Below are 22,828 nucleotides of genomic sequence, written 5' to 3'. Positions count from 1 at the left end.
ATAGTGGAGGTATTTATGGAAACTTTGTGTTTTTTCATGTGATTTTAAACTGTTAAAGGACTCAGGATGAGGTATTTCTTATCTGAGTAATGAAACCGTCTCTGAAACACTTCAGGCAGGGAGAAAAATTATAGTAATAGTTGATGATCGCAGGCACTGAGACAAAACCACATTATGATACAAGTGTTTGTGTTCAGGATGATTTTTGTCTGGCGACTTTAGGCCATTGGCCTATCAGTGTTATTAGACTGAACACTGAAAATGTCATGATTAGATTAGAGTCCAGCCAAAGACTTTAAAGACAGTATGTTTTCAGGTTGTCCTTCCGCCCGTCTGTCCCGGATTCTTCTACGCACCATATCTCAAGAATGCTTTGAGCTCTCTCTGTCAAACTTTGCACAAATGTTGACTGTGCCTCAAGGATGAGCTGAGTAGATTTTGGAGGTCAGAGGTCAAAGGTCAAGGTCACTGTGATCTTGTGTAAGTTTTGCCTGTGAACACTAACCTTCCCAAACATTGGCATTATCACTACAAAACGCCCATAACCTCGACCTCTACATCTGCTACAAACAGGCACCCAACCGTGTGGAGGTGTACTGCCGCCATGCGGTACTTCTACCTCTTCTTCTTCTTTATTTATATATTTTTTTATTTTTTTATTTCGATCCACATTCAGTGTGGACAAGAGCAACAAAGGCAACCAGCTGCTGCTTCTGGTCAGCCACCTTAAAGTTTTCCTCCGTCAGTCCCTTGTCTGTTTGGCGCTGCGTATCATGGCCGCCATGTCAGTCGTCACGGTTAATGAAAACATTCACTGACTGTTATTCTAAGGTTTTATTCAGTGTTAATACTTTACAGTCTTTTTATCTCATTTATTTATTTGTTTGTATTTTCAGTGGGTGGTAATTCAAACCCTGACACACTGCTACAGCACACACATACAAACACACACACACACACTGGAGTTAACTGTGAATTTTTAATTTACAGGTCAACATTAAGTCAAATTTCCCTGTTGGAATATTTGAACGTTTGTCTTGTTCTGAGATGATTTATGTTTGCTGAAATTAACAATGTCTTCGCTTTCTTTTCTTCTCTCTCCCTGTCCTGTGTGCCCTCCCTCCCTCCTCCTCCCTCCTCCTCCCTCCTCCCCCTCCTCCCTCTCTCCCTCCTCCTCCCTCCTTTGTTCTCGGGGTCAATCCTCCCTCTCCTCTCCTCTCCCTCTGCTTCTTCATACTCTCCCCTGCACAGGCAGCAGCCGGGGGAGGGACTGTGGACCTGACAGAGGGAGGCAGAGACCTCGCTGAGAGCCTCACTTTGGAAACAAACACACACCCACCAACTTAAAACACACCATTGTTTACTTGTCTCTGCTCTCCAGAGGGTCTGGGAGGTCCCTGGAGTGTGTGTCTGGTTGGGTGCATAAGCTGGGGGGGTGTTTTTTATGTGTTGATGAGTGTGTGGGTGTTTTGCATCACTTTTGATGGGACATTGAGAGATGTGTGTGTCACAGCGTCGGTGGATGGGCTATAGGGGGCCGTGCTCCCCCGCCCTCCCCCTCATCCTCGTCCTCCTCCCTGTGTCCTTCCTCCTCTCCATACCTCCGTTCGCTCAGGGAGCCATCAACATCCCCAAAGACTGTGAGTACTCCTCCACTGTGAACGTCTCGGTGGACACACAGAGCTGCAGAGTGGGACAAAGTGTTTAAATTCATTTAAGCTGCTGATTGTAAAATTAGAGACGTTTGCTTTTGGAACCAGGGGCGTCTGAAACAGTGACGTTTTGTTCGGCCCCAGCTTCCTGAGTTATCGCTGTTCCTCAGCCTGTGAAGCTCTCCCCTCTTACACAGCACGTACAGTGACAGCAGTGTCAGACTCACCTTTGAAATTCATGGAAATTAGTGAAACGGGGAGCTTTTGGTTTCACACAGATGGAGACAAGCACAGGTTTTTCTTGTCTAGCTCACCACTGTCAGTGTTGTCGGCTGAAATTACAGCAGTTGCTAGAAGATCAGATCAGCTACAGCAGCAGCTAAAGCACTAAAGCGTTACCCAATGAGCTCTGTCCAACTTTTCAGTATTTCCAACTGATTTGGTTCCAAATGAGAACCCTGTAAAAATATGCAAATTATAGCTCTGTACATAATGCGATGCTAAAATAATCACATATAGCTGCTAAACATTTGAGTAAACTGCAGTATGTGTTACGTTTAACTATTTTTTTTCTTATATGTTGTTTTCTTGTCTTGTTCTTTTGTCTTTGTTTACTCTGGTCTTTGTCTGAAATGATCTTGTGTTAAATCCTGAAAATGTGGCCTGAACAAAGACAACTTAACATTTAAACACATTCACATAAGCACAAACATAAATACACTTATCCACACAATCAGCTTAGAATGACCTCTCGACCTGGAGGTTAAGTTCAAAGGTCAGCAGGCTTAGCCATGATGGTCCCAGAGGAGAGGAAGAGGGGATGAGAGGAGGAGTCAGGCTCAGTTTGACCTTCAGCCAACAACCTTCTCCTTCTGGGTGTGGCAAGGAGAGGAAGACATAGAGGAGAAGAAGAGAGGGATAGGAAGAGAATGTAAATGAGAGTGGGAGTGCTGAAAAGAAAGAGATGAAGGACAGGGAAGGAGAAGAGTTAAGCAGAGAGGACAGGAGAGAGAAAAATGAAAGGCAGTAAGGGTAGAGAGGCAGACATGAAGGAGAAAAGGATGGGGAGAGGAAAGATGTAAATTGATCCGCGATGCCAGAGAGTCTGAGTCAGAAAACCGAGAGGAGGGCAGGTCCCGTGGACGAGTCATTATCATGTCAACGTTATTTATAATCAAGTAATATGAATAAATGGCTCTGGCTCTGAAGGCAGCGTCTTAAATCTGCCATCAGCATCTCCAGGTCACATCTGTGCATCTGAGTCTGCAGCATTTTACACCTGCCCCTGTCTAAGTGTCCTTTCTGCTCTCCTTTCACTGCTTTCGTGTGGACAAACAGATAAAGTGCATAACAGTAAGTCGCTTTCCTTGTTGTGATGACAAAGATGTGTGTGTGAACTTGTGTGTGATGGCTCTTGTCCGCAGTCGTCCTCCAGCATCCGTCCTCAAACACCTCGAAATCACTCACTTATATCTGCTCTGCATTGCTTGTGTAAATCAGGTTAGCTGTCTTCTGGCTGTGGCTGTAATATTATAACATTTTCCACAAATGTCAAACTACTTCTCTACTTATCACACTCAGAGTCACAAACCTGTGAGCTGGTCTGAGATGTGTTTATCACAGACTGCAGCCTCAGTGCCTGAGCCAGGCAGGATGTGCCTTCAGTCCATCATGTCCTGTTTATTTGCTATTTATCTTTGACAGTAATAAAATTTATGATCAAGATATTAAACATTTGACATGAATTATTTAGCTCTTCTAACAACCTTGTAATGAGCCCAGCAAATTTAATGAATGGAGAAAACTGACAGTGAGAAACGGAGCGTATCCTCAGCTCAAGCAGTGACGACAGATGCTGTTATAGAATCTGTGTTTGTCTGATGACCTGAAATCCTGTGGACGAGTGAGTCCCAGCTGGGGGAACTTGTACCACAGAGAGGGTATCAGCAGTTACCAGGGGGGTATGTGGAAAGATCACAGCTAATTGGAAAAAAACAGAAATTATGATTTGCGTTTAAAAATACATCCACGCACTGAGTCACCTGCGATACCTGGACACTACATGTTATAATATGCAAACTAGTTAACAAATGAGCAGAGAAGTCTTAACAGTCAGCTAAAAGTAATGGATAAACAATTTGCCAGTTAGGTAAGTTAGCTGGGTAAGTGTAAAGATAAATGGTTAGATAGTTCAGTTCAAAGTAAATGGTTGAAACATAAAGTGATGGCAAAAAACGTAGTGGATAATGTTAAACAGTTTAAGGATTTAGCTCAATGCAATGGAAAAAAAAAAACGTTTAAATAGCTGATAAATTGAATGAAAAATTGGCTTAAATTGTTTGGTAAAAGTAAGTGGTTGAAATAAGCAGCTTAAAGTGATGGAAACATGAATTAAAAATGTAATTTCAACAATCAGCTAAACGTAAATGCTAGTTAGCTGCTAACTAGCAGCTAAATGTAATGGATAAATGCTAGTTAGCTGCTGACTAGCAGCTAAACGTCATGGATAAATGCTAGTTAGCTGCTAAAATTAATGGATGAACAGTTTAAATAGTTAAAAGTAAATGAATGAAAGAAATTTCCAGAAGTAATGGACACACAGTGGAAATAGCTCCGTAAAGGTAACGAATAAATGGCTGAACATTAAGCTTCTGCCACGTGTCCCAGTGGTAGCAGTGTGAATACAGAGTAATGACAGACCTGAATAAAATCCAGTTAGAAATCAAATGAACAGATGTTGATGACGGTGTATCTGAGCTCATGTGTGAGGGTACGTCAGACAAACCAGGCTGGGAAACGAACTCAACAGTAAATGCTATACAATCATTTGTATGTCTCAAATGATGGTGTGTGTGTGTGTGTGTGTGTGTGTGTGTGTGTGTGTTCAGTGTCACAGCCTCCAGTGCTGACAGAGATGCCGACATCGTACACAGCCTTTTCTCCAGAGGACATCAATCTGCCCTGTGAGGCCTCCGGTAACCCAACACCCATGTACGTGCAGCAGCTAGACCTGTGTTTAATTTACCCAGTGTGTGTGTGTGTGTGTGTGTGTACGTGCAAATACAGTATAATGGACAAACAAGACATGCAGTATGTATGTGTCTCACTGTTTGTCCACTTCCTCCCTCTGGCCTTTCTGTTGGCATGGCGATAAATGTTGTTCTAATAAAATCACAGCAATAACAAAATGATCTCTCTTCCTTTCCATTTCTCTGTCTCCTATGTCCCTCCCACTCCTCCCTCCTGCTCGGTCTTACCTCCATCTTCTCTCTGCCTCCCCCTCGTGTTTCTCCCTCTCTCTCTCAAATTCAAACTTCACTTAAACTTTTTTGGAAAGTAAAGCCTGTGATGTTCTTCACTTTTGTTTACGGTCCACAAATCCTAGGAAAAGACCAAAACCGTCTCTCAGCATTCTCTGACGTCCCTCCTCTGTCCCCCAGCTCCACGCTCATTGGTTCTTTCCCCTCTTCTCTCTAGTTTCCGGTGGGTGAAGGACGGTGTGGTGTTTGAGTCGGGGCGTACAGGATCTGGGACACTGCGAGCCGAAGAGGGAATGTCCCTCAGCTCGTACGAAGGCTCCTATCGCTGCTATGCTTCCAACACCCTGGGGACCGCCATGACACAAACTGTACAAGTCATTGTGGAGCGTGAGTCACACATACACACACGTATACAAAAAAAAATGAGTACTGTATAATTCATGCTAATTCATGGATGAATGAAATGTTATGACGGATGTACAGTAAGACACACACACACACTCATTCCCCGCTCTGTCTAGCTGTTCTTCTCTCTCCCACACACACATAAACACTTCAGTGACTCAGTGAGGTTGACTGGGGCCACCTGTTCTGCTCTCTCATCTCTTGTTACTGTGGCAACCATTTCCTGAAGACAGAGTGGTGACGTCGCTCGGTCAGGAAGGCGCTCAGCCTCTGATAAACACAGGCCGTTTAGAGCAGGGAATGGATGGAAACAGTGAGGGACAGCAGCGTAGCATCAGCTGCATGTGCATGCTGTACAGTGTCCTCTGACTGTCCCACTGCTGAGATCCATCAGGTGGACACAGACATGACTCCAGATGAAGGATCATGTTGCTCTGTGTCTGCTGGATTTGTAAACAGACAACTGTAGCCTAGTTTGCTATGATGAAAAATCAATGAATGCAGGGTTAAGGCAGAGTAGCCCTCGGGATGAGAACAGGTAGAACAAGCTGTGTGGAATCCACTTCTCGTTTCTCTGCCCCTGTGACTGTGAACCGTCCCAGCTGTGTGGGCGACATGCACCCTCTCCTCCCTTCTGCCATTAGTACCTCTACCACTTCCTCTGATCAATAGTGTTACAGCAGCTGTGAAGCAATAAAAACTGGATACAGTATGAAATCAACCTCAGAAATGGAGCTGGATGTTTGAAAGGCAGTATAAAGAGGCTGGATTCAGTCCAGTGTGTGAGATGTACTGACGCTTTGAGGATGTGTAACATGTTGCTGTATGTAAAGTTCTTAACCATCTGTGTTTGTGTGTTTTAGCTCAGCCAGTTCTTCTAAAACAACAGAAAATACGTAAGCGAGCGTACGAGGGAGAAAGCATCGCCCTGTCCTGTAACCCTCCACAGAGCTCGACTCCCCCTCACATCCACTGGATGGACAAGAGTGAGTCTGTCTTTCATCCTGGTGCTGTGTCTTCTGTCCAGTTTGTTAGCCGCCGGTCTCTGTGACAGACAGGCATTTTGTCTCTGGTAGTTGTCCAGCTGCATGTCTGTCTCTCTAAAATCTCAGCAGCTTTGTAGGATTTGCCTGCGTCTATCATTTCCTCTGAGGGCCGTGTTGGAGGGATTTGCATTGCTGCGCTGCATTGCAGAGCGTTTCCACTCAAACTAATGAATGCAGCACCGTCAGCTGATTTTTCTGTACTGTATATTCCTTTTCTTTCTCTCTCTCTCTCTGCCTGTCTCATCCTGATGAAATAGGGCCTTTTAAGTTGTCAATTCTGTTTAAGTCAGACTTGAGAGTCAATACTGCAGAGCTCTGAAGAGAGTTCCCCTTAAAAGCTTTTGTTTTACTGATACATGTTTAGGAAACGAAAAGGATTTCCACACACTACATGATAAAGTGCATCAAAGGAGAAAGAGTATATCACGTTCTTGTTTTCAGTTGCAACAGCCGTCTCAGTTTCTCTTCCCTCCTGCCTACATGGCTCACCTCTGCTGCTCCTGTGTTGTCCTGTCTGTCTCAGAGATGGTGCACATCATTCAGAGCAACAGAGTGATGGTCGGCCTGGACGGGAACTTGTACTTTGCTAATCTTCTGAAGATGGACAGCAGAGACGACTACATCTGCAACGCCCAGTATTCAGCAGCCAGGACTATTCTGCCTGAGACGGCCGTGACTCTCGAGGTCATGCCCAGTGAGTGCACACACAGACACACACTGCAAACCCACAAACACACAGATAAGGCAGCATGGAGGAACCACTGCGAATCATTTGTTTTGTCAGATTACAGACGGAAGGTTAAATCCAAATAAAGCCTGGACCTGCTCTGCTTTTTAAATCGGACCTATCTCAGTGACACCCATGAAGTTAGGGGACACAAAAAAGAGAGAGTTTTAATTTGTCAAAAACAAACAAAAAAAATCACACCAGAGACAAGTCCAGGTCCAAAACTGAGACACCTGTGTCTGAGGATCTCCTATCTGGAGATGTTGTTATATATTTTTTGTGTTTTGTATATTCATATATTGTTCTGTTGGTGTGTCAGTATAAGTAAATATAAAAGTACCAAAACATCCAGGATTTGTTGTTGTTGTTTCTTCACTGATTTAATTTAATTTTTTTCTTGACCTGTAACGAAACCTCAGACATCAACCATCCAATCAGAGGCAGTTCAGAGGCAAAAAGCCTGCTGTGCCTTGTACTCCACTACATTTATTCACTAACTTTAGTTACTGGTTATTTTGCAGATGGTTTTCACTGCACAACCATTTTCCATCTTTCAGGATTCAATAACAAGGAGGAGAAATCACTTAAATCAGTGACACTTTGAGTGAATACATTTCAGCTCAGTGTGCATTGATTTCAAATGCTCTTTCTCTCCCCCTCACTCTCCCTCCTCCTCTCTCTCTCCCCCTCTCTCTCTCCCCCTCTCCAGGTAATGATGTTCTTCATGGTAAAAGACCTCACCTCTTTCATCCCACTGGTGGCTCCCACACCTCGGTGCTGGCCCTCAGGGGTCATACTGTCACCCTAGAATGTATCCCCAAAGGCCTGTAAGGACCTCACTGTGTATTTGTGTAGAAGTGTGTGTGTGTGTGTGTGTGTGTGTGTGTGTACACTGCCCCTTCAGTCATAATTCTCAGTCAGAGAGCACAGACACACCTGTGCACACACCTGATGTGTGATTTTCTGAGGGTAACCACGGGTAACCATGAGTGATGGCACTACACTCTGACGCAGCACTGCATCCTTCCTAATCCTCTTTATTAAATCACGTTATCTCTCCTCTGTTTCTGTGCTGTTTTGTGTTCGCTCCAATTATACATTTTCCCCTGAGACTTCGGTCTCCATGGCGATAAATGGAATGTCATTATAACTTTTCCTTAATTGTGGAATAGGGCATTACACTGTTAACAGGATCATCTGCGTCCGTTCGACTCTAATTTCCTCCATATCGCTCCCAGTCGATCGATCTCTCTCTCTAGCTCTTCCCTCCATGATCGGTTCTGTCTCACAGTCTCTCTGTCTGTCCACAGACCCACTCCACGGGTGGAATGGAAGAAGAAGGACGGCAGCCTGGACGAAACAAGTGGCCAGGTGGGAAACCATCACCACTGGCTCATCTTCAGCAGCATCAGCCAGAACGATGACGGGGAGTACGAGTGTAGAGCATCCAACAGCCACGGCTCCGTCACACACTCCTTCACTGTGACCGTGGAAGGTAGAAACACGCAGGAACACACAGCGTCCTCACTGTCTTTCTGCTGCACTGTTGATGACTGAGGATTAGTGATGGTCAGTGGATGCTCAGCGACAGCAGTGAATCACAGAGGCCTGTTTTTCCTTCGTAGCTGCTCCGTACTGGGTGAAGGAGCCTCAGAACCTGTTGTATGTTCCTGGGGAAACTGTGCGACTGGACTGTCAGGCTGAAGGCATCCCGACCCCCACCATCACCTGGAGCCTCAACGGGCAGCCAATCACAGGTACGGCAGCATTTTCATGTTTAAACTTACAAGTCTGTGGAAAACCCAAAGCTCCAGCTCCCCGTGTTATCTGGACGAATATTAACAGTTAAGTTTAATTAAACTGAGTAGCTGCTGAGTTTAATCGAATACAGAGCAGCTGTCACTTAACTGTACTTCTGTGCCTCCTCATTTTAAATCTCCATGTCCAGCGATCAGCACTTTTCACAGTGAACTTTCCTTCACTGTATCATCCGCATCATTTCATTAGATGAAGGGATGAAGGGGACAGCACAGACCAGAAGGAAGAACGAAAGAAAGAAAGGAAGGAAAAGAATGGAAGACAGGAAGGAAGGAGGGGCAAAAGAAAAGAAAAGAAAGTGTGTTTACACTGGAATTACACCAGTGATAAAAAAGGTTAGAGTTGCAAGTGATGATGAATCGCAGCCGTTAAAGTGAGAGGAGACAGTGGACAGAGACAGAGGAGACAGAGGCAGAGGAGACAGAGACAGAGGAGACAGAAACAGAGGAGACGGGCAGAGGAGACAGAGGCAAAGGAGACAGTGGACAGAGACAGAGGCAGAGGAGACAGAGCCTGTAACAGCTGCTGCTTCATCTGTTGGAGAACAGCTTCCCGGTTAAACACGTCTTTGTGTTCAGCCTGTTTCTGTTTGACAAACTCACAGTGTCGTCGCCTTCAGTCCCAAACTCCTGTGTTTAACCTCCCCCTCTCCCCCATCCCTCCCCCTCTGCTTTCCCACCGCTCTGCTCCCCCGTAGAGGTGTCCGCTGATCCTCGTCGGACTGTGCAGGGTGGCACGTTGAAACTGAGTGACGTTGGATTTGCTGACACCGCTGTGTATCAGTGTGAGGCCACCAACAAGCACGGCTCCATCCTCCTCAACACCTACGTCTACGTCATCGGTACGTCACTGTGTGATGCAGCTCTGCGTGATGGGGCCCGGGCTCCTCTCAGTGCAACTGACTGATGATGGTCTTTCTGTCTGTCCCCTGGTGTCTCTCAGAGCTGCCTCCTCAGATCCTGTCCTCTGATGGAGTCGTGTACAGAGTCACCGAGGGCGGAAACATCAGGCTGCACTGTGAATCCTTTGGTTCTCCACGACCACACGTCACATGGTGAGACACCTGTCTGTCTGTCTGCCACTGTGAAATAAATAATAAAAGCAAAAAGCAAAGGTGTAAATAATAAAAATCCACTCAGCTGCTCGCTGTCAGACTCAATGAGACGCCTGAAAACAGAGCCATCGTTAACGTGACTGTTTACACCTGTTTTACCTGCTGACACGAGTCCAAATGTGTGATGTGGAAAAGGTTTGTTCTGTGGTTACAGTCAGGTTTTAGACTGTTACAGTTAAACGAACATGTTCACAAGGCTGAAATTATTCTATTTCTTCTTAATGTCAACAAACCCCATGAACCAAACTAAATGTTTACACGGGTCTTTATTTGAATGGAGCAGCGCCCCCAGGTGGCTGCATGAACAAAAAGCACTCTGCAGATCAGCGTCTGGTGTAGGAGCTGACCACACCCAGGGCTGGTGCCACGGAGCAGGACATCTGTTCAGACGTCACTCAGTCTCAAAGCCTGGAGTGTTTTATAATCACGTGTGAATGGACACGAGTAACACAACAAAATCAGACCTGCAGATATGACACTAAATATCTTAAACTTCTGTTTTTAGACAGAAACAACATTTAGACCATAACATGACACAATATAATTTACTGAAAATATCACTGAACAGTTAAATAAATAAATAAAATTATGTTATTTTTGTAAAATATTAAAACTTACTTTGGTGGAAGGGAGTCACGACCTCAGTATCTCTGAGTGTGAACAGCGAGGCTGTGGAGAAGGAGACAGTTAAAGTACTTTGCACTGTACATTCTGCACGGTGCTTTTTCCAAATGAGGGCTTTTACATTGTACAGGCCTCATAATGTCCATTACGCTCACAGTGTCAAATTGATGCTGCCTCTCTCTGCCTCATCATTTATTGATCTTCCTCTGTGTATTATCAATCCACTGATGAGCCAGAAAACACACTTCCATTGATCAAGCGACTGGGATTTTACTGCTGGCATTAATTTCTGTGTTTAATGTTGGAACAAACCCTTCTGATCAATATGTGTGTGTCTTTATATGTGTGTGTGTTCTTTGTAGGGAGGGTGAAGACATGGTTCCTCTGCTGCCGGACCCTCGTGTCTCCGTGCTGACCAACGGGACCATCGAGCTGTCCGACGTCGGTCACGATGACAGTGGAATGTACACCTGCTCTGTCACACACACCAATATCTCCATTACCGCACACCTGGAAGTCTACAGTGAGTCACACACAGATTTCGGTGCCGAAACTCAATATTCAGAGAAATATTTTGATTTGAGCTTCATCTGGTCACAGTGGAAACACTAACACTAACACACTCCACTGAAACTCACACTGATGAAATAATCTCCTGGTTTACAGCGATCTCTTAAGATTAATTTAATTTAATTTACAAAATGGAAAAAACAACATAAAATAAGATTTCTGTCCTGTGTTTTCCTGTTTCTCCTCAGATCGAACAGTGATACTGACGGGCCCCCGGGACGTGCGGGTCCTCAGAGGAACCAGCGCTGTGCTGGACTGCCTCTCCTACAGAGACCCGCAGCTGCACCAGCACCAGATTGTCTGGAGGAAAGACGGACAAAAACTGCAGGAGTCGTCACCAGATGACAAGTAAACACACACGCTGTGATGTTTCGGTTCACAGCAAAGCTGAAGCACATTGATCTCAGGTTACTGGTGTTTGGGACTGTTTGCTCCGCGGCGTTGGAGGCAGTTCCAGATGTTACCCTCACTAAGCTCTGTGTGTGTGTGTGTGTAGGTACACTGTCTTTGAGAATGGAAGCTTGAAAGTGACAAACGTCCAATCAGATGACACGGCAGCTTACACCTGCGAGGTCATCACCGAACTGGACAACGTGAAAGCCACCGGCTCCATCACCGTCGTGGGTACGTCACCGTGTGAGCGTGTGCGCTGTGTGCAGGTGTGACCGTTCAGTTTTGACTCTAACAGTCTTCTGTTGGACCCTCAGCACAACCGGACCCCCCCAAGGGCCTCTCTCTCGACAATGGCAACCACAGCCTCACCCTCAGCTGGATCCCGGGAGACTCGCACAACAGCCCCATCACAGGTGCTTAGCACACACGCTGGATATTAGTGCTGTCAGTTAGTCTGTGTCCACCACGTTTTATCAGAAGCACCGTCAACACCATCATGTCTCCTTCTGTCAGACTTCATCGTGGAGGCCCGGGAGGAGCAGCACACAGAGGAGGGGAAGCAGAGGTGGGAGGAGTGGAGGAGGGTACCCCAGGACTTCACCCACCTGCAGCTGACCCTCCACCCGTACAGCACCTACCGCTTCCGGGTCATCGCTGTAAATGAGATTGGCCACAGCGAACCCAGCGAGACCTCGGGTTTGCACCACACGGAGCCTGCAGGTTAATACATCATCAGACCGTTCTTAAAGGAACAGTCCAACATTTCAGGAAATATGCTTTTTTTTATGTCAAGAGGCAGAGAAGGTGGAGTGTGAGGCTACACCCAGCAGCTGGTTAGCTTAGCACACAGCAGAGAAACAGGCTGCTCTTTAACTCGTCTTTATACTTCAGCTTTTGTACAGATAAAACAAATGTAAAAAGAAAGACATAAGCTAGCCAGGCTAGCTGTTTCCCCCTGTTTCCAGTCTTTATGCTAAGCTAACTGTCTGCTGGCTGCAGATTGAAATGATGATGTGAGAGATGAGAGTGGTATCGGTGTTCTCTTCTAAATCTCAGCAGCAAAGTGAAAAAGCACATTTCTCTTTTTTAACATGGGACGGTTTGTCTCTGTCTTCTTGTCTGTCTCCCTCTGTCTCCGTCCTCCAGTTCCTTACAGTAACCCCACCGGAGTGCGCAGTGATTCCACAGACCCAAAGACTCTGGTCATTACCTGGGACGTGAGTGCTTCACTCTGCTGTGTCCGCTATTTTACACATACCTGCCGTCTCCCTACCTGCCGAGCTCACTGACCTTAGGTCAGGCTAACGCAGTCAGTATCACCTGCTCCACCTGCTGCTTCATTAGTCAAATGGCTTCAGCTGGAGCAGAAGCGGAGTTACGGCGTTTAATCCCCAAGAAAAACAGCACGTCGCTCATTTAATATCTGCCAAAAAAATCGCTATTAGATCTTTTCCTAAAATCGTTCAGCCCTATTTAAAACCTTTAGTTACTAGTTATGTTAGTAAACACCTTGTTGAATTAATATTTTACTTAGTTAAAGGACCCAAATACATTTTCCACCTCTGCATATGTCCACACCACAAGCTGAATAATAATCCGTTTTATGTTCCTGCGTGTCTTTGCAGGAGATGGACAAGCGCTTTCATAACGGCAAGGACTTCCAGTACAAGGTGTCCTGGCGGGAGGCTGACGGGACAGACCTACGCTGGAGCTCTGGTTACGTAAAGTCTCCGCCGTTCCTGGTGAACAACACGGGGACGTACACGCCGTTTGAGATCAAAGTCCAGGCTGTCAACGCAGTGGGAGAGGGACCGGCTCCAGAGCCTGAGATCGGACACTCCGGAGAGGAAGGTACGTCTCCTGAATGCGTTCATCCGGTGACACAGATGTGATGGTGATGGTGATGGGGGGGGGGGGGGGGGGCGTGATTCTGAGTTCACATCTGTCACATCTGTGAGCCTGTGAACACAATATGTCCTAAATCAGCATCAGCTAATCAAGGATGTTTTATCAACACGGCCAAGAGCAACGGAAGAAACAGGCGCACTGCTGAGTGATCACTGCTGTCAGTAACTGAACTGTGTTTGGAAAAATGTCTTTAGATCAAGAGTCTCAGTGGGAGATGCATAGTCAGCGTCTCTTCAGAACGTGCTATCACATGATGTGTGTTCTGCATCCATAACTGCGTGCTAGTTTTGTGTGACATTACAATTTGGATGAGAAGCCTCTGGCGCGGCCTCGTCCGCCTCAGTGTGGACGGACAGGGTGGGGCATTTGTCCCAGACAGGCTGTAGGCGGATGTAGCCTCAGTTGTAATGCTGTTTTGTGGAATTCTTACCGGAAGCCTGATGCCAAACTGCTCGTCTCTCCCCCTCGGTCAGAACCTGCCGCGGCTCCCACCGGAGTTGAATCGACTGTGATGAACAGCACAGTCAGAGTCAGGTGGAACGAAGCCCAGAACGTCCGAGGTCTGCTGCTGGGATACAAGGTACAGTCACTACAACAGCTCGTCCACTGTCCTCCGGTCTGCGGCCACCTTTAACACATTTTACAGAATGCACCATCACCACTTTTCATACAGACATACAGAATACTTTCACCCTGTTTGTCGTATTCTTCAGTGGTACACAAATAAACTCCAATCATCCTCCAGTAATCTGGATGGCCTTTCACATATAGGTTGTATTTCAACAACAAGGCGAGGCAGGTTCATTGGTGTAGCACATTTCATACACAAAGTGCTTCACAGAATGCATTAGAAACAAGATTAATTTACGTGGACGTAACTCAGCGGTCTGAAATTGAGATTTTTGTTGTTCCTCCCTGTCAGATCTACATCAAGAGGCTGGGCTCCCTGGTCAGACGGGGCCGGAGGTCTCTGGGAAAATTGCATCATGGGGAGGACAAAGAGGAAAGACTTGACAGAGGAAGGGAGAGAATCAAAGAGAGTAGGGTGGTGGTGGTCCACGGCATGAAGACCTCAGCAGAAGTGACAGAGCTGCAGCTGTTTTCTTCATATGAACTGTCTGTCACTGCCTTTAACAGCAAAGGGGAGGGCCCCCACTCCCCACCTCACCACTTCGACACCCCAGAGGGAGGTGAGTTCGAAAGAAAAGCTGCGTTTTGGTTCATATGGCACAGACAGTTAGTTACAGTAAAGCTGGGCAGATCAATCAACCGGCTCACCATGACTGCTCACCATGACTGTTAGCAAGGAACTGGTCTGTTTGTCCGCTGACAGTTCCAGTAAAGTTTATTCAACCAAGACAAGTAGATCTTTGACTAATAGAAATTCAGCTCGATTAGCAGCACAACCAGTTCAGGTCTAAGACTGTTTGGTTTCTGCCCAGTTTAAGAAATGTTCTCCTTAAAGATTCAAGCTGTGTGTGTGTGTGTGTGTGTGTCTGTGTCTGTGTCTGTGTCTGTGTCTGTGTCTCTGTCTGTGTCTGTGTCTCTGTCTGTGTCTGTGCAGCTCCTGGTCCTCCTGCTTCACTGAGGTTTGAAAGCCCAACAGAGAAATCCCTGATTCTGTACTGGAGCCCTCCAGCTGAAACCAATGGCCACCTGCTGGGATACTTGGTTCAGTACCAAGAGGGTAAAGGCTCCACACCGGGTTTTTATACAGGACTGTACAAAGATTATTAGTGTTATAAAAAGATATGTTTACTAGCTTGTAGTCCTCTTCTCCCTCTGCCTTGTGTTTCTCGGAGCACTGCTGCCACCTACAGGTCAGTGGAATAGCGTAAAACCATTGGCAGAAACTGTATTTTGAGTCACACTCAAAGACGAGAAGTCAAAAAATTGTCATTAAAATAAAAGCAGCGGTACAGCAGTGTAAAAAGACAAACAGCCTCTGTGACATGCTGAGGTATAATGTTACTGATGCCTTCATCTGAAAGGTGGATGTGTAGCTAGTTTTAACACTACACGGTGGAGCGTGTGTCTTACAGTGCAAAGTAGCCGGTAACTTTACAGCAGCTGTCAAATCAATGTGATGGAGCAGAAAATACAATATTTCCCTCTGAATTGTATAAAATGGTTTAGATGGAATGAAGCTCGTTGAACAGCACGTGTGTTTGCTGGAAACTGAACGAGTCCCCGGTTTGTGTTGGGTCTGCAGAGGTGGAGAGCAGAGACAGCCCAGTGAAGATGGAGATCATCAGCGATCCCAGTGTGACTCACATCATGCTGGAGCCTCTGGACCCCAGCAGCCATTACATCTTCAAAGTGATAGCACGCACCGCCGCTGGAGACGGACCTCCCATCACACTGAGGGGCGCCACCCTGCTGGACGGAGGTGAAATTACATCTTTCTCACACACACACTGCTTCTTCCATTTATTTCTCTCCTTTCTTTTATATTCCAGCTTTATTCAGAACTTTAATTCAATACCTCGTTTTTTTTTTCCAGTTCCTCCCTCAAACATCACCATAGTCCAGGGAAACACATCACTCAACCTGAGCTGGGTTCCCGGAGAGCGAGACAGGAATCATGGCTTCCACATCCGCTACCTCAGAAAGAGCGGTGAGTCTGCTTCTCTGCGTGATGACTCAGAGAGGTGGAGTTAGAAGAGGCTGTTTATCAATTATTAAATGAACCCATGCTTAAAAGTATAGTCATTATTGCAGCATGAGGTAGAGAGAACATCGACCTGAGTGAGAATTATCAGATGGCATAGAAAAGGAAGGAAAAGGTTTGGTAGAGAGAAAGAAGAAGAGAGGGAGAAAAAGAAACGAGAGAAGAAAAGCAACTAATCCATGACATTTGTCTGTTTGTGTCTCTGTGTGTGTGCGTTTGCTGCAGCTGGGGGTGAGTGGGAGGAGTCGGAGCTGGTGAACTCCACGCAGGGTTTCTATTCACTGACAGGCCTCAGACCAGGAGTTCAGTACCACCTCATGATCATGCATGGAAACGACACGCAGTGGGAATCTGTGGCGTGGACCATAGGACCAGGTGTGTACTGGTTTCAGGTCGCTGATCACCACGGTTTTAAGTCTTCTTCACTATCAGAGTCATTCATACATAGCTGACTGTGCATGTGTGGACACTGTCTTTATGGGGGGGGGCTCACAGTGTCAGACTATTAAAAAGCCTCCATCAGTTCAACTGTAGTATCATGTCAAACTCACTGCTTTGTTGCTTTTCATTTCCATTCACCAATTAATTCCATTCACTTTGTCAATTTTAAACTCCGATCGATAAAAGTCAACACTTCCTGCGGACTTTTACAATAAAAGCTGTCTCCTCGATGCCGTCTCTCCGTCTCTCAGTGCCGACCGTGATGCCCGGTGGGTTCGCCACTCAAGGCTGGTTGATAGGACTCATCAGCGCCATCGTGCTGATACTGCTGATACTGCTCATCCTCTGCCTCATCAAACGCAGCAGGGGGGGCAAGTACGCAGGTAACAGCACACTCGCATGCACAGCTGAACACACACGCTGTCACATATACTCTTTAGTCTATAGTCAAGACTTTGATGCTGAGGTGTCCCCCTCCTCCCCCCTACAGTGAAGGACAAAGAAGACAAGGAGGTGGACTCTGAAGCTCGGCCAATGAAAGACGAGGCCTTTGGAGAATACAGGTGGGCAAATATACTTTTACCTGTGGGGGTGACGGAAACACATGAACATTAATACAAAGCCTGAAAAGTGCACACATCTAAACGAAGCACTGTCTCATGTGAAGCTACGTCTACAGGCTGATTAGCTGCAAACTGGTGTTAGCAGTGAGAGTTTCCCCAGGGAACATTTCTTCCTTATGGTTTCTGATTTTTGTCCTAAAGGAGGACAGAGGACAGGTGATTGGTGTAAATGCTGCAGAGCCAGAGAAATGACACCTAACTTGCCTTTAACTGTGTGGTAGGAGTGTGAAGTAGCTGCTCTTTGTGCTGAGATGTTGCTCTGACCTGGAGTTTCCTCCGTCACCGAGCTGAGAGGGAAGAGTTTGCTGCTTTTAAGAGGAAAGACAGGAGCTGATATGAGTGATGCTGATTAACGTTCTCACTAACACACCCACTGATAATGTTTCCCGCCTCTGACCCTGAGCTGCTTTCTGGTAACAATGCATCAGCGATTCAGTCCCACAGGAACCTGAGCGTTTTCATTCCAAAAACTAAACAGCATGTTCAGAAATTTTCCTACGCTACTTCAGATTTGAATAACTTTATTTTGGAATGAAACCTTTAATTTACAGCTCTAATCCTTCCATCTCTCCCTCCGTTTAATCTCACTTTTCTTTCTTCCTCTAACGCTCTGCCTGCAGATCCCTGGAGAGGTGAGGAAGTTATTTGCCCTGTTTTGTTTTGTTTTTAGTTCTTGTGTGCATGTTGTGCATCTTCTGCCTGTGACTGTGTTGTGATGGTGTGGCATTAAATTTACTAAGGGTAACTTAATGAAGAACTACAACTTGTCACAGCTGTGCTTCAGAGCAATGAGGAGCCAAATGCAGACACGCTGGAAGGCTGATGCAGTCATGTGACTTTTAATGGCCAAATGACTCACAGGTGACTCACAGGTGCAGGCAGATGAATCGATGTAGTGGCAGGAAAACAAACAGCAACAAGCAACAGCATACGTCACATAAGAAACACTGGGGAACAAAGACAGACAGTCTGACAGAGCCTGGGCTCAGAGATGGAGTAAGCAGTGCAGGTCTGATTAGGAACGAGGAACAGGTGTGTGGATGGGCGGGTCAAAGCCTGTAAATGTGATTGCATTGCTGAAAAGTGGCCTTACACAGAGTTCAGAGCTGTATAAAGATATGGAGCTCGTGAGCTGCAGGCGACTGTTCACCTCTACACACCTCACTCATCAGCAGGAGGAGAAGAGTTTAATGAACGTTTATCGTTTGAAATCTCTCTCTTTTAATAGGATTTGTGTTTGAGTGAAATCAGGGACCTGTTGTTTCAAAGATGACTGAGAATTTCATATAGTTTGTCACTGAAAACAGAAGGTTTGACATGTGTAGCAACAGTAACTAAGGGGGGGGCACAGTGAACCGTCAGTCGTTTCACTCAGCGAATCACTGACACTTGTTTTCTGTCGTCTTTCAGCGATGGAGATGAGAAGCGCTCAGACAGCCACCCGTCTCTGTGCGGGGACAGTAAACTGGGCAGTGACGACTCTCTGGCCGAATACGGAGACAGTGTGGACATCCAGTTCAACGAGGACGGCTCTTTCATAGGCCAGTACAGCGGCCGGGGGCCCCCTCCCCATGGCAACGAGAGCTCTGGTCCCGCATCCCCCGTTAATGCAGTCCCGCCTCCCCCCATCACTCCATCCATGTCGAGCATCCTGAACCGGCCCAGCTAGACATACACACACACACACACACACACACACACACACACACACACACACACACACACACACACACACACAGAAAACACACACACACACACACACACACACACACACATACACACACACACACACACACACACACACACACACACATGCACACACACACACACACACACACTGCCTGCAACAAAACACAGAGGGACAGACCACTCCTGACTCCACTGCCTGAAATGTTATAGTGTAAGAACAGACACGTACTCAGTCTCAGTACATTCCACAGGTTTTGAAGCTGTTTACAGGATGTCTCATCTTTTCTATTCCAGGTTTAGACACACACACACACACACACGCACACACACACACACACACACACACACACACACACACACACACACACACAGAAAAATACACTTATAAGCAAACACACTAAATCAGATCCTTCATCCTCCACTCTCTTGTACGCAGGAAAGACAGAGGGGGGTGGAGGACAGGAGAGAGAGAAGAGTGAGACAAAGAAAAGGGGAAAATGTAGTGGAAGTCATTTCACGTTTCACCTGTGACCAAAATGTCTCCCACACAGTTTCACCTGGTACGAACACAGACGTCTCAACCTGTTTCATCTAAAATCGTATGTTTTATGTAAACATCACTATTTTCAGTTATGATTTTTACATTTACTGCATCACTATCAAACATCACCACTATGTGTCTTTTATTTTATTTATTTATTCCATGTTTGTGTATATGTTTGTATGCATGCACCTGGGAATGATTTTGCTACTGCTAGACGTGTGTGCGGCTCCCAGACCTGAGATGCATGTACCTCCCTGAGGCATTTATAAATCATTTAGTTGATATTTAGAGTATGAGTTTAAAGAGTGACTGTTCCTTTGTGTGTGTCTGTGTGTGCTCATTGTGTGACTGTTGATGCTCTCCATCCCTGCCCTTTGACCTGCAGCGATGAGAGATCCGTTGCCTTAAGAGAGTCCAGTTGAGCCTCCTCTCCTCCTTCTTTCTGTCCATCCATCTGCCAGTCGTCCATTTCTCCTCACACACCTTCCTTTCCCATCATCCTCCTGTTTGCTTACCAGGTAGAATGCAGGACCAGGATGCTACGGTGGCCCTGAGAGCTCAACAAGCAGCAGACAAAACACAAGGAAGTGATTTAGCTGTGAATTTGACCCGATGTGCACGGCGTTTAGAAAAAAAAAACATGGCAAATTGGCAAACATCTTTTGTCAATTTGGAAAAAATTTTTGAGAAGGAGTTGAGAATAATTTTCTGCGGCGGATTAATCTACATTTGGTGTGTGTGGGACAGAGTCAAAATAAACTGTTCTAATGAGGAATGAGTTTTAAAAAAACAGTTAAATTCACTGAATGGAAATGAGCTAATGTAATATTATGTGGACTGGTCAGCTAATAATCAACAAAGCGCTAATGCTAAGCTAACTGCAAATATCTGCAATCAGGTGCGTTGAGCTTTCAGGTAGTGATGTTACGCTCAAAGCAGGCGACTCAGTTTATTATCGGCCTTTTGAAGCAGCGAGACGTTTCCATGTCTCGCCTCAACACCTGAAAAATCAGGTGACCGCCCCGAGCAAGGGCGCGTTGCGTCACACTCGTGTCAGCGCGCTGGTTTGAATACCGGATGTTCTTGTCAGTCTGCCTCAGTGTTAGATTTCATAATAAAACTTTATTGAGAAAAATAATTGTAATGAAAACAGTAAGACCATTTCAATTCTGTTTTATCATGATTCATCCATTCAAATGCAATACAGAGAAGATTTAAGTGTCGAACGCTGCGTGGCAGCTTCAGAAAGCTTCAGCCTCCATCACCGCGTTCAGGGCCACCACAGACAGGAAGACGCTCCTATGCACACACACACACACACACACACCATGCACACACAAATATTGATGCATACATAAAGTGGAAGCCCATGGAAACCACTTGGAGGGCCGGTCCTCTGTAGCAAAACCCAATCGGACCCTCTGAGGAAGAGGAGGACAGAAAAACATGAGGAGGAGGAGGAAGAGTTGACAGAAATAGAGAAGCTGACGTATCGTTCTCTGAATGTAAATAGAACCTTGAGATTGTCCTTTTTTTATTTCCATTGCTTCTTTTATAAGATGATCAAACTGTACGTTTTTTTTTATTATCCGTTGCTCTGTCTGATTTTGTACGGCAGCGATCCGACGCTGTAGCATTTGTATCATACAACCCCGCCCGCCATCGTCTCCTCTTAGGTTTTCCTCTCGTGTCACTTAGTAGCCCAGAGACATTTAGAGAAGACTAGAATCATAGCGAGAACAACCACCCCCCCCTTCATCGAGTTTCTTTATAGCGCTTAGAGATGCAGCAGATAATACTGCTTATTAAAAAGTCACGTCATAAATGTTGATGTTTATACACCTCGCCAAGGCAGAGCAGTTTTAATGGACCTGGGCGAGATGTCCTCTGCAGCCCTGGATGGACCAATACTGGAAATCAATGCTTAGAGGGTTTATGTTGTTGCCTTGGAGTGACGGAGGGGCTGCACCGCCGGTGCCGCTCGTGGTGGCTCCAGCTGTGCCAGACAAACTCAATCTGACAAAGTATGTGAAGATGGATTATCATCCGGGGATTTCCCATGTGTTTGGACCCAGAGCTAAAGTTTATTTTTAATGTTTGTGGAGCAGAGAGGGACTGGAGAGACGAGCCTGACGAGTCATTTCACACACACTGAGCTGAGAGCGCTTCCTCTCCTGTTGGTGTTGAGTTTGTTTTGTGTTCTTCTTATTGTCAACAAATCCCATGAAAACGCCCAAACCATCAGTGTGTCAGTCCGGCTGTCAGTGCAGTCTGATGTCCCTCGTCTGTCTGTGGCTCTCAGCTCTGAGCCCAGGAGTTTCTACTGAAGACATAAATCTTTTAAAACATCCCACAAATATATAGTTTCATTTTTTAAAAACAGGAGGAAATAGTGCATTTTGTTGGGGACTATTTACAGCAGCGGATTAATCTACATTTGGTGCCGCAGTGAGCATTTGTATATGGAATAAACCACAGTGTGTGTGTGTGTGTTCATGGTGATGTTCCCGGTGTTTTCCCTCCACATTTAGAGCAAAATTTCACCAAATTTCCTGAAAATTAGGAAAAGAAAATGCAAACTAAGGATTTTTTTCTGCCTGCCACTGTTGTTGATGCACAGTTGGTGGAGCTCACTGAGAAGAAGAGGCAACACGACTGTTAAATTCAACACATCATGATTCGCTGACTGAAACTGTTTCCTCTGCACTTTGTTGCATTTTGCTTTTCCACCTGAGCCAAGTGTGTCTGCCTTTTGCTGATATATGGACTTTTTTTTTCCAAATTTCTGACAAATTCTCCAAATTTTTTTTGTGCACAAGTTGAAAATTCATATAAAAACATCACTTACTGATAGTTCTTTTTTATTTTAATATAAATAATTATTGGAAATCAGTGGAGCTCTGTGGCACAGAGAAATGAAATATATCTGGACACACACACACACACACTGACACTGATTGTAGGTCTTGGTCATTTCATGGGTTTGCTGGCAATAAGAAAAGTGTAGAAAGATTTGAGAAAACCAAAGTGACACTCGTGTCCTCACAGAGAACAAAAATACCCAGTTTGACCTGTTTTCAGCTGATTAATTGCCCCTGATGTATAAACCACAGTGGTAATCTGTTTGTTTGGGGGTCATTCATCAGGAAACTGACCATCCAACAGCAACCAGCAGGACGTTAACCTTCTCCTACGCTGCTGTGTTGGAATTGTTCTTTGGCCTCTCAGACAGAGGGACACTGAAACATGAACCCAGCCCAGCCTCGACCTGTTGCCTTGTTAAACGTGTCCCAGGCCTCGGCCCGGCTCCTCGCCGCCTCTCTGCTCTGACACTGATGCTGAC

At 45.8% G+C, this 22,828-nt stretch overlaps 1 protein-coding gene across 3 annotated transcripts in view; it reads left to right on the top strand.

Annotated features, from left to right (window-relative positions):
* The window catches only part of LOC121192559 (neural cell adhesion molecule L1.1-like), a 34,516-nt gene extending 15,535 nt beyond the window's left edge, over positions 1-18,981 (top strand). For 2 of the 3 annotated variants that reach the window (XM_041054295.1, XM_041054303.1), the window contains exons 2-28: positions 1,252-1,640; positions 4,541-4,643; positions 5,130-5,299; positions 6,181-6,303; positions 6,887-7,057; positions 7,800-7,917; positions 8,401-8,585; positions 8,716-8,847; positions 9,606-9,749; positions 9,851-9,962; positions 11,009-11,169; positions 11,405-11,564; positions 11,713-11,840; positions 11,924-12,022; positions 12,123-12,329; positions 12,756-12,826; positions 13,235-13,460; positions 13,991-14,097; positions 14,440-14,707; positions 15,082-15,204; positions 15,730-15,906; positions 16,021-16,134; positions 16,414-16,563; positions 16,881-17,012; positions 17,120-17,192; positions 17,873-17,884; positions 18,663-18,981. In XM_041054295.1, the coding sequence (XP_040910229.1) occupies positions 1,499-1,640; positions 4,541-4,643; positions 5,130-5,299; positions 6,181-6,303; positions 6,887-7,057; positions 7,800-7,917; positions 8,401-8,585; positions 8,716-8,847; positions 9,606-9,749; positions 9,851-9,962; positions 11,009-11,169; positions 11,405-11,564; positions 11,713-11,840; positions 11,924-12,022; positions 12,123-12,329; positions 12,756-12,826; positions 13,235-13,460; positions 13,991-14,097; positions 14,440-14,707; positions 15,082-15,204; positions 15,730-15,906; positions 16,021-16,134; positions 16,414-16,563; positions 16,881-17,012; positions 17,120-17,192; positions 17,873-17,884; positions 18,663-18,921 (3,867 nt within the window). In that variant the 5' untranslated portion in view covers positions 1,252-1,498 and the 3' untranslated portion in view covers positions 18,922-18,981. The remainder of the gene's footprint in view (positions 1-1,251; positions 1,641-4,540; positions 4,644-5,129; positions 5,300-6,180; positions 6,304-6,886; positions 7,058-7,799; positions 7,918-8,400; positions 8,586-8,715; positions 8,848-9,605; positions 9,750-9,850; positions 9,963-11,008; positions 11,170-11,404; positions 11,565-11,712; positions 11,841-11,923; positions 12,023-12,122; positions 12,330-12,755; positions 12,827-13,234; positions 13,461-13,990; positions 14,098-14,439; positions 14,708-15,081; positions 15,205-15,729; positions 15,907-16,020; positions 16,135-16,413; positions 16,564-16,880; positions 17,013-17,119; positions 17,193-17,872; positions 17,885-18,662) is intronic. The other variant, XM_041054311.1, reaches the window with a different exon arrangement.
* The last annotated feature ends 3,847 nt before the right edge of the window (positions 18,982-22,828 follow it).

The sequence above is a fragment of the Toxotes jaculatrix genome, chromosome 2 (genome assembly GCF_017976425.1).
Source record: "Toxotes jaculatrix isolate fToxJac2 chromosome 2, fToxJac2.pri, whole genome shotgun sequence".
Lineage (NCBI taxonomy): Eukaryota > Metazoa > Chordata > Actinopteri > Toxotidae > Toxotes > Toxotes jaculatrix.
This window is presented reverse-complemented; position numbering and strand designations above follow the sequence as displayed.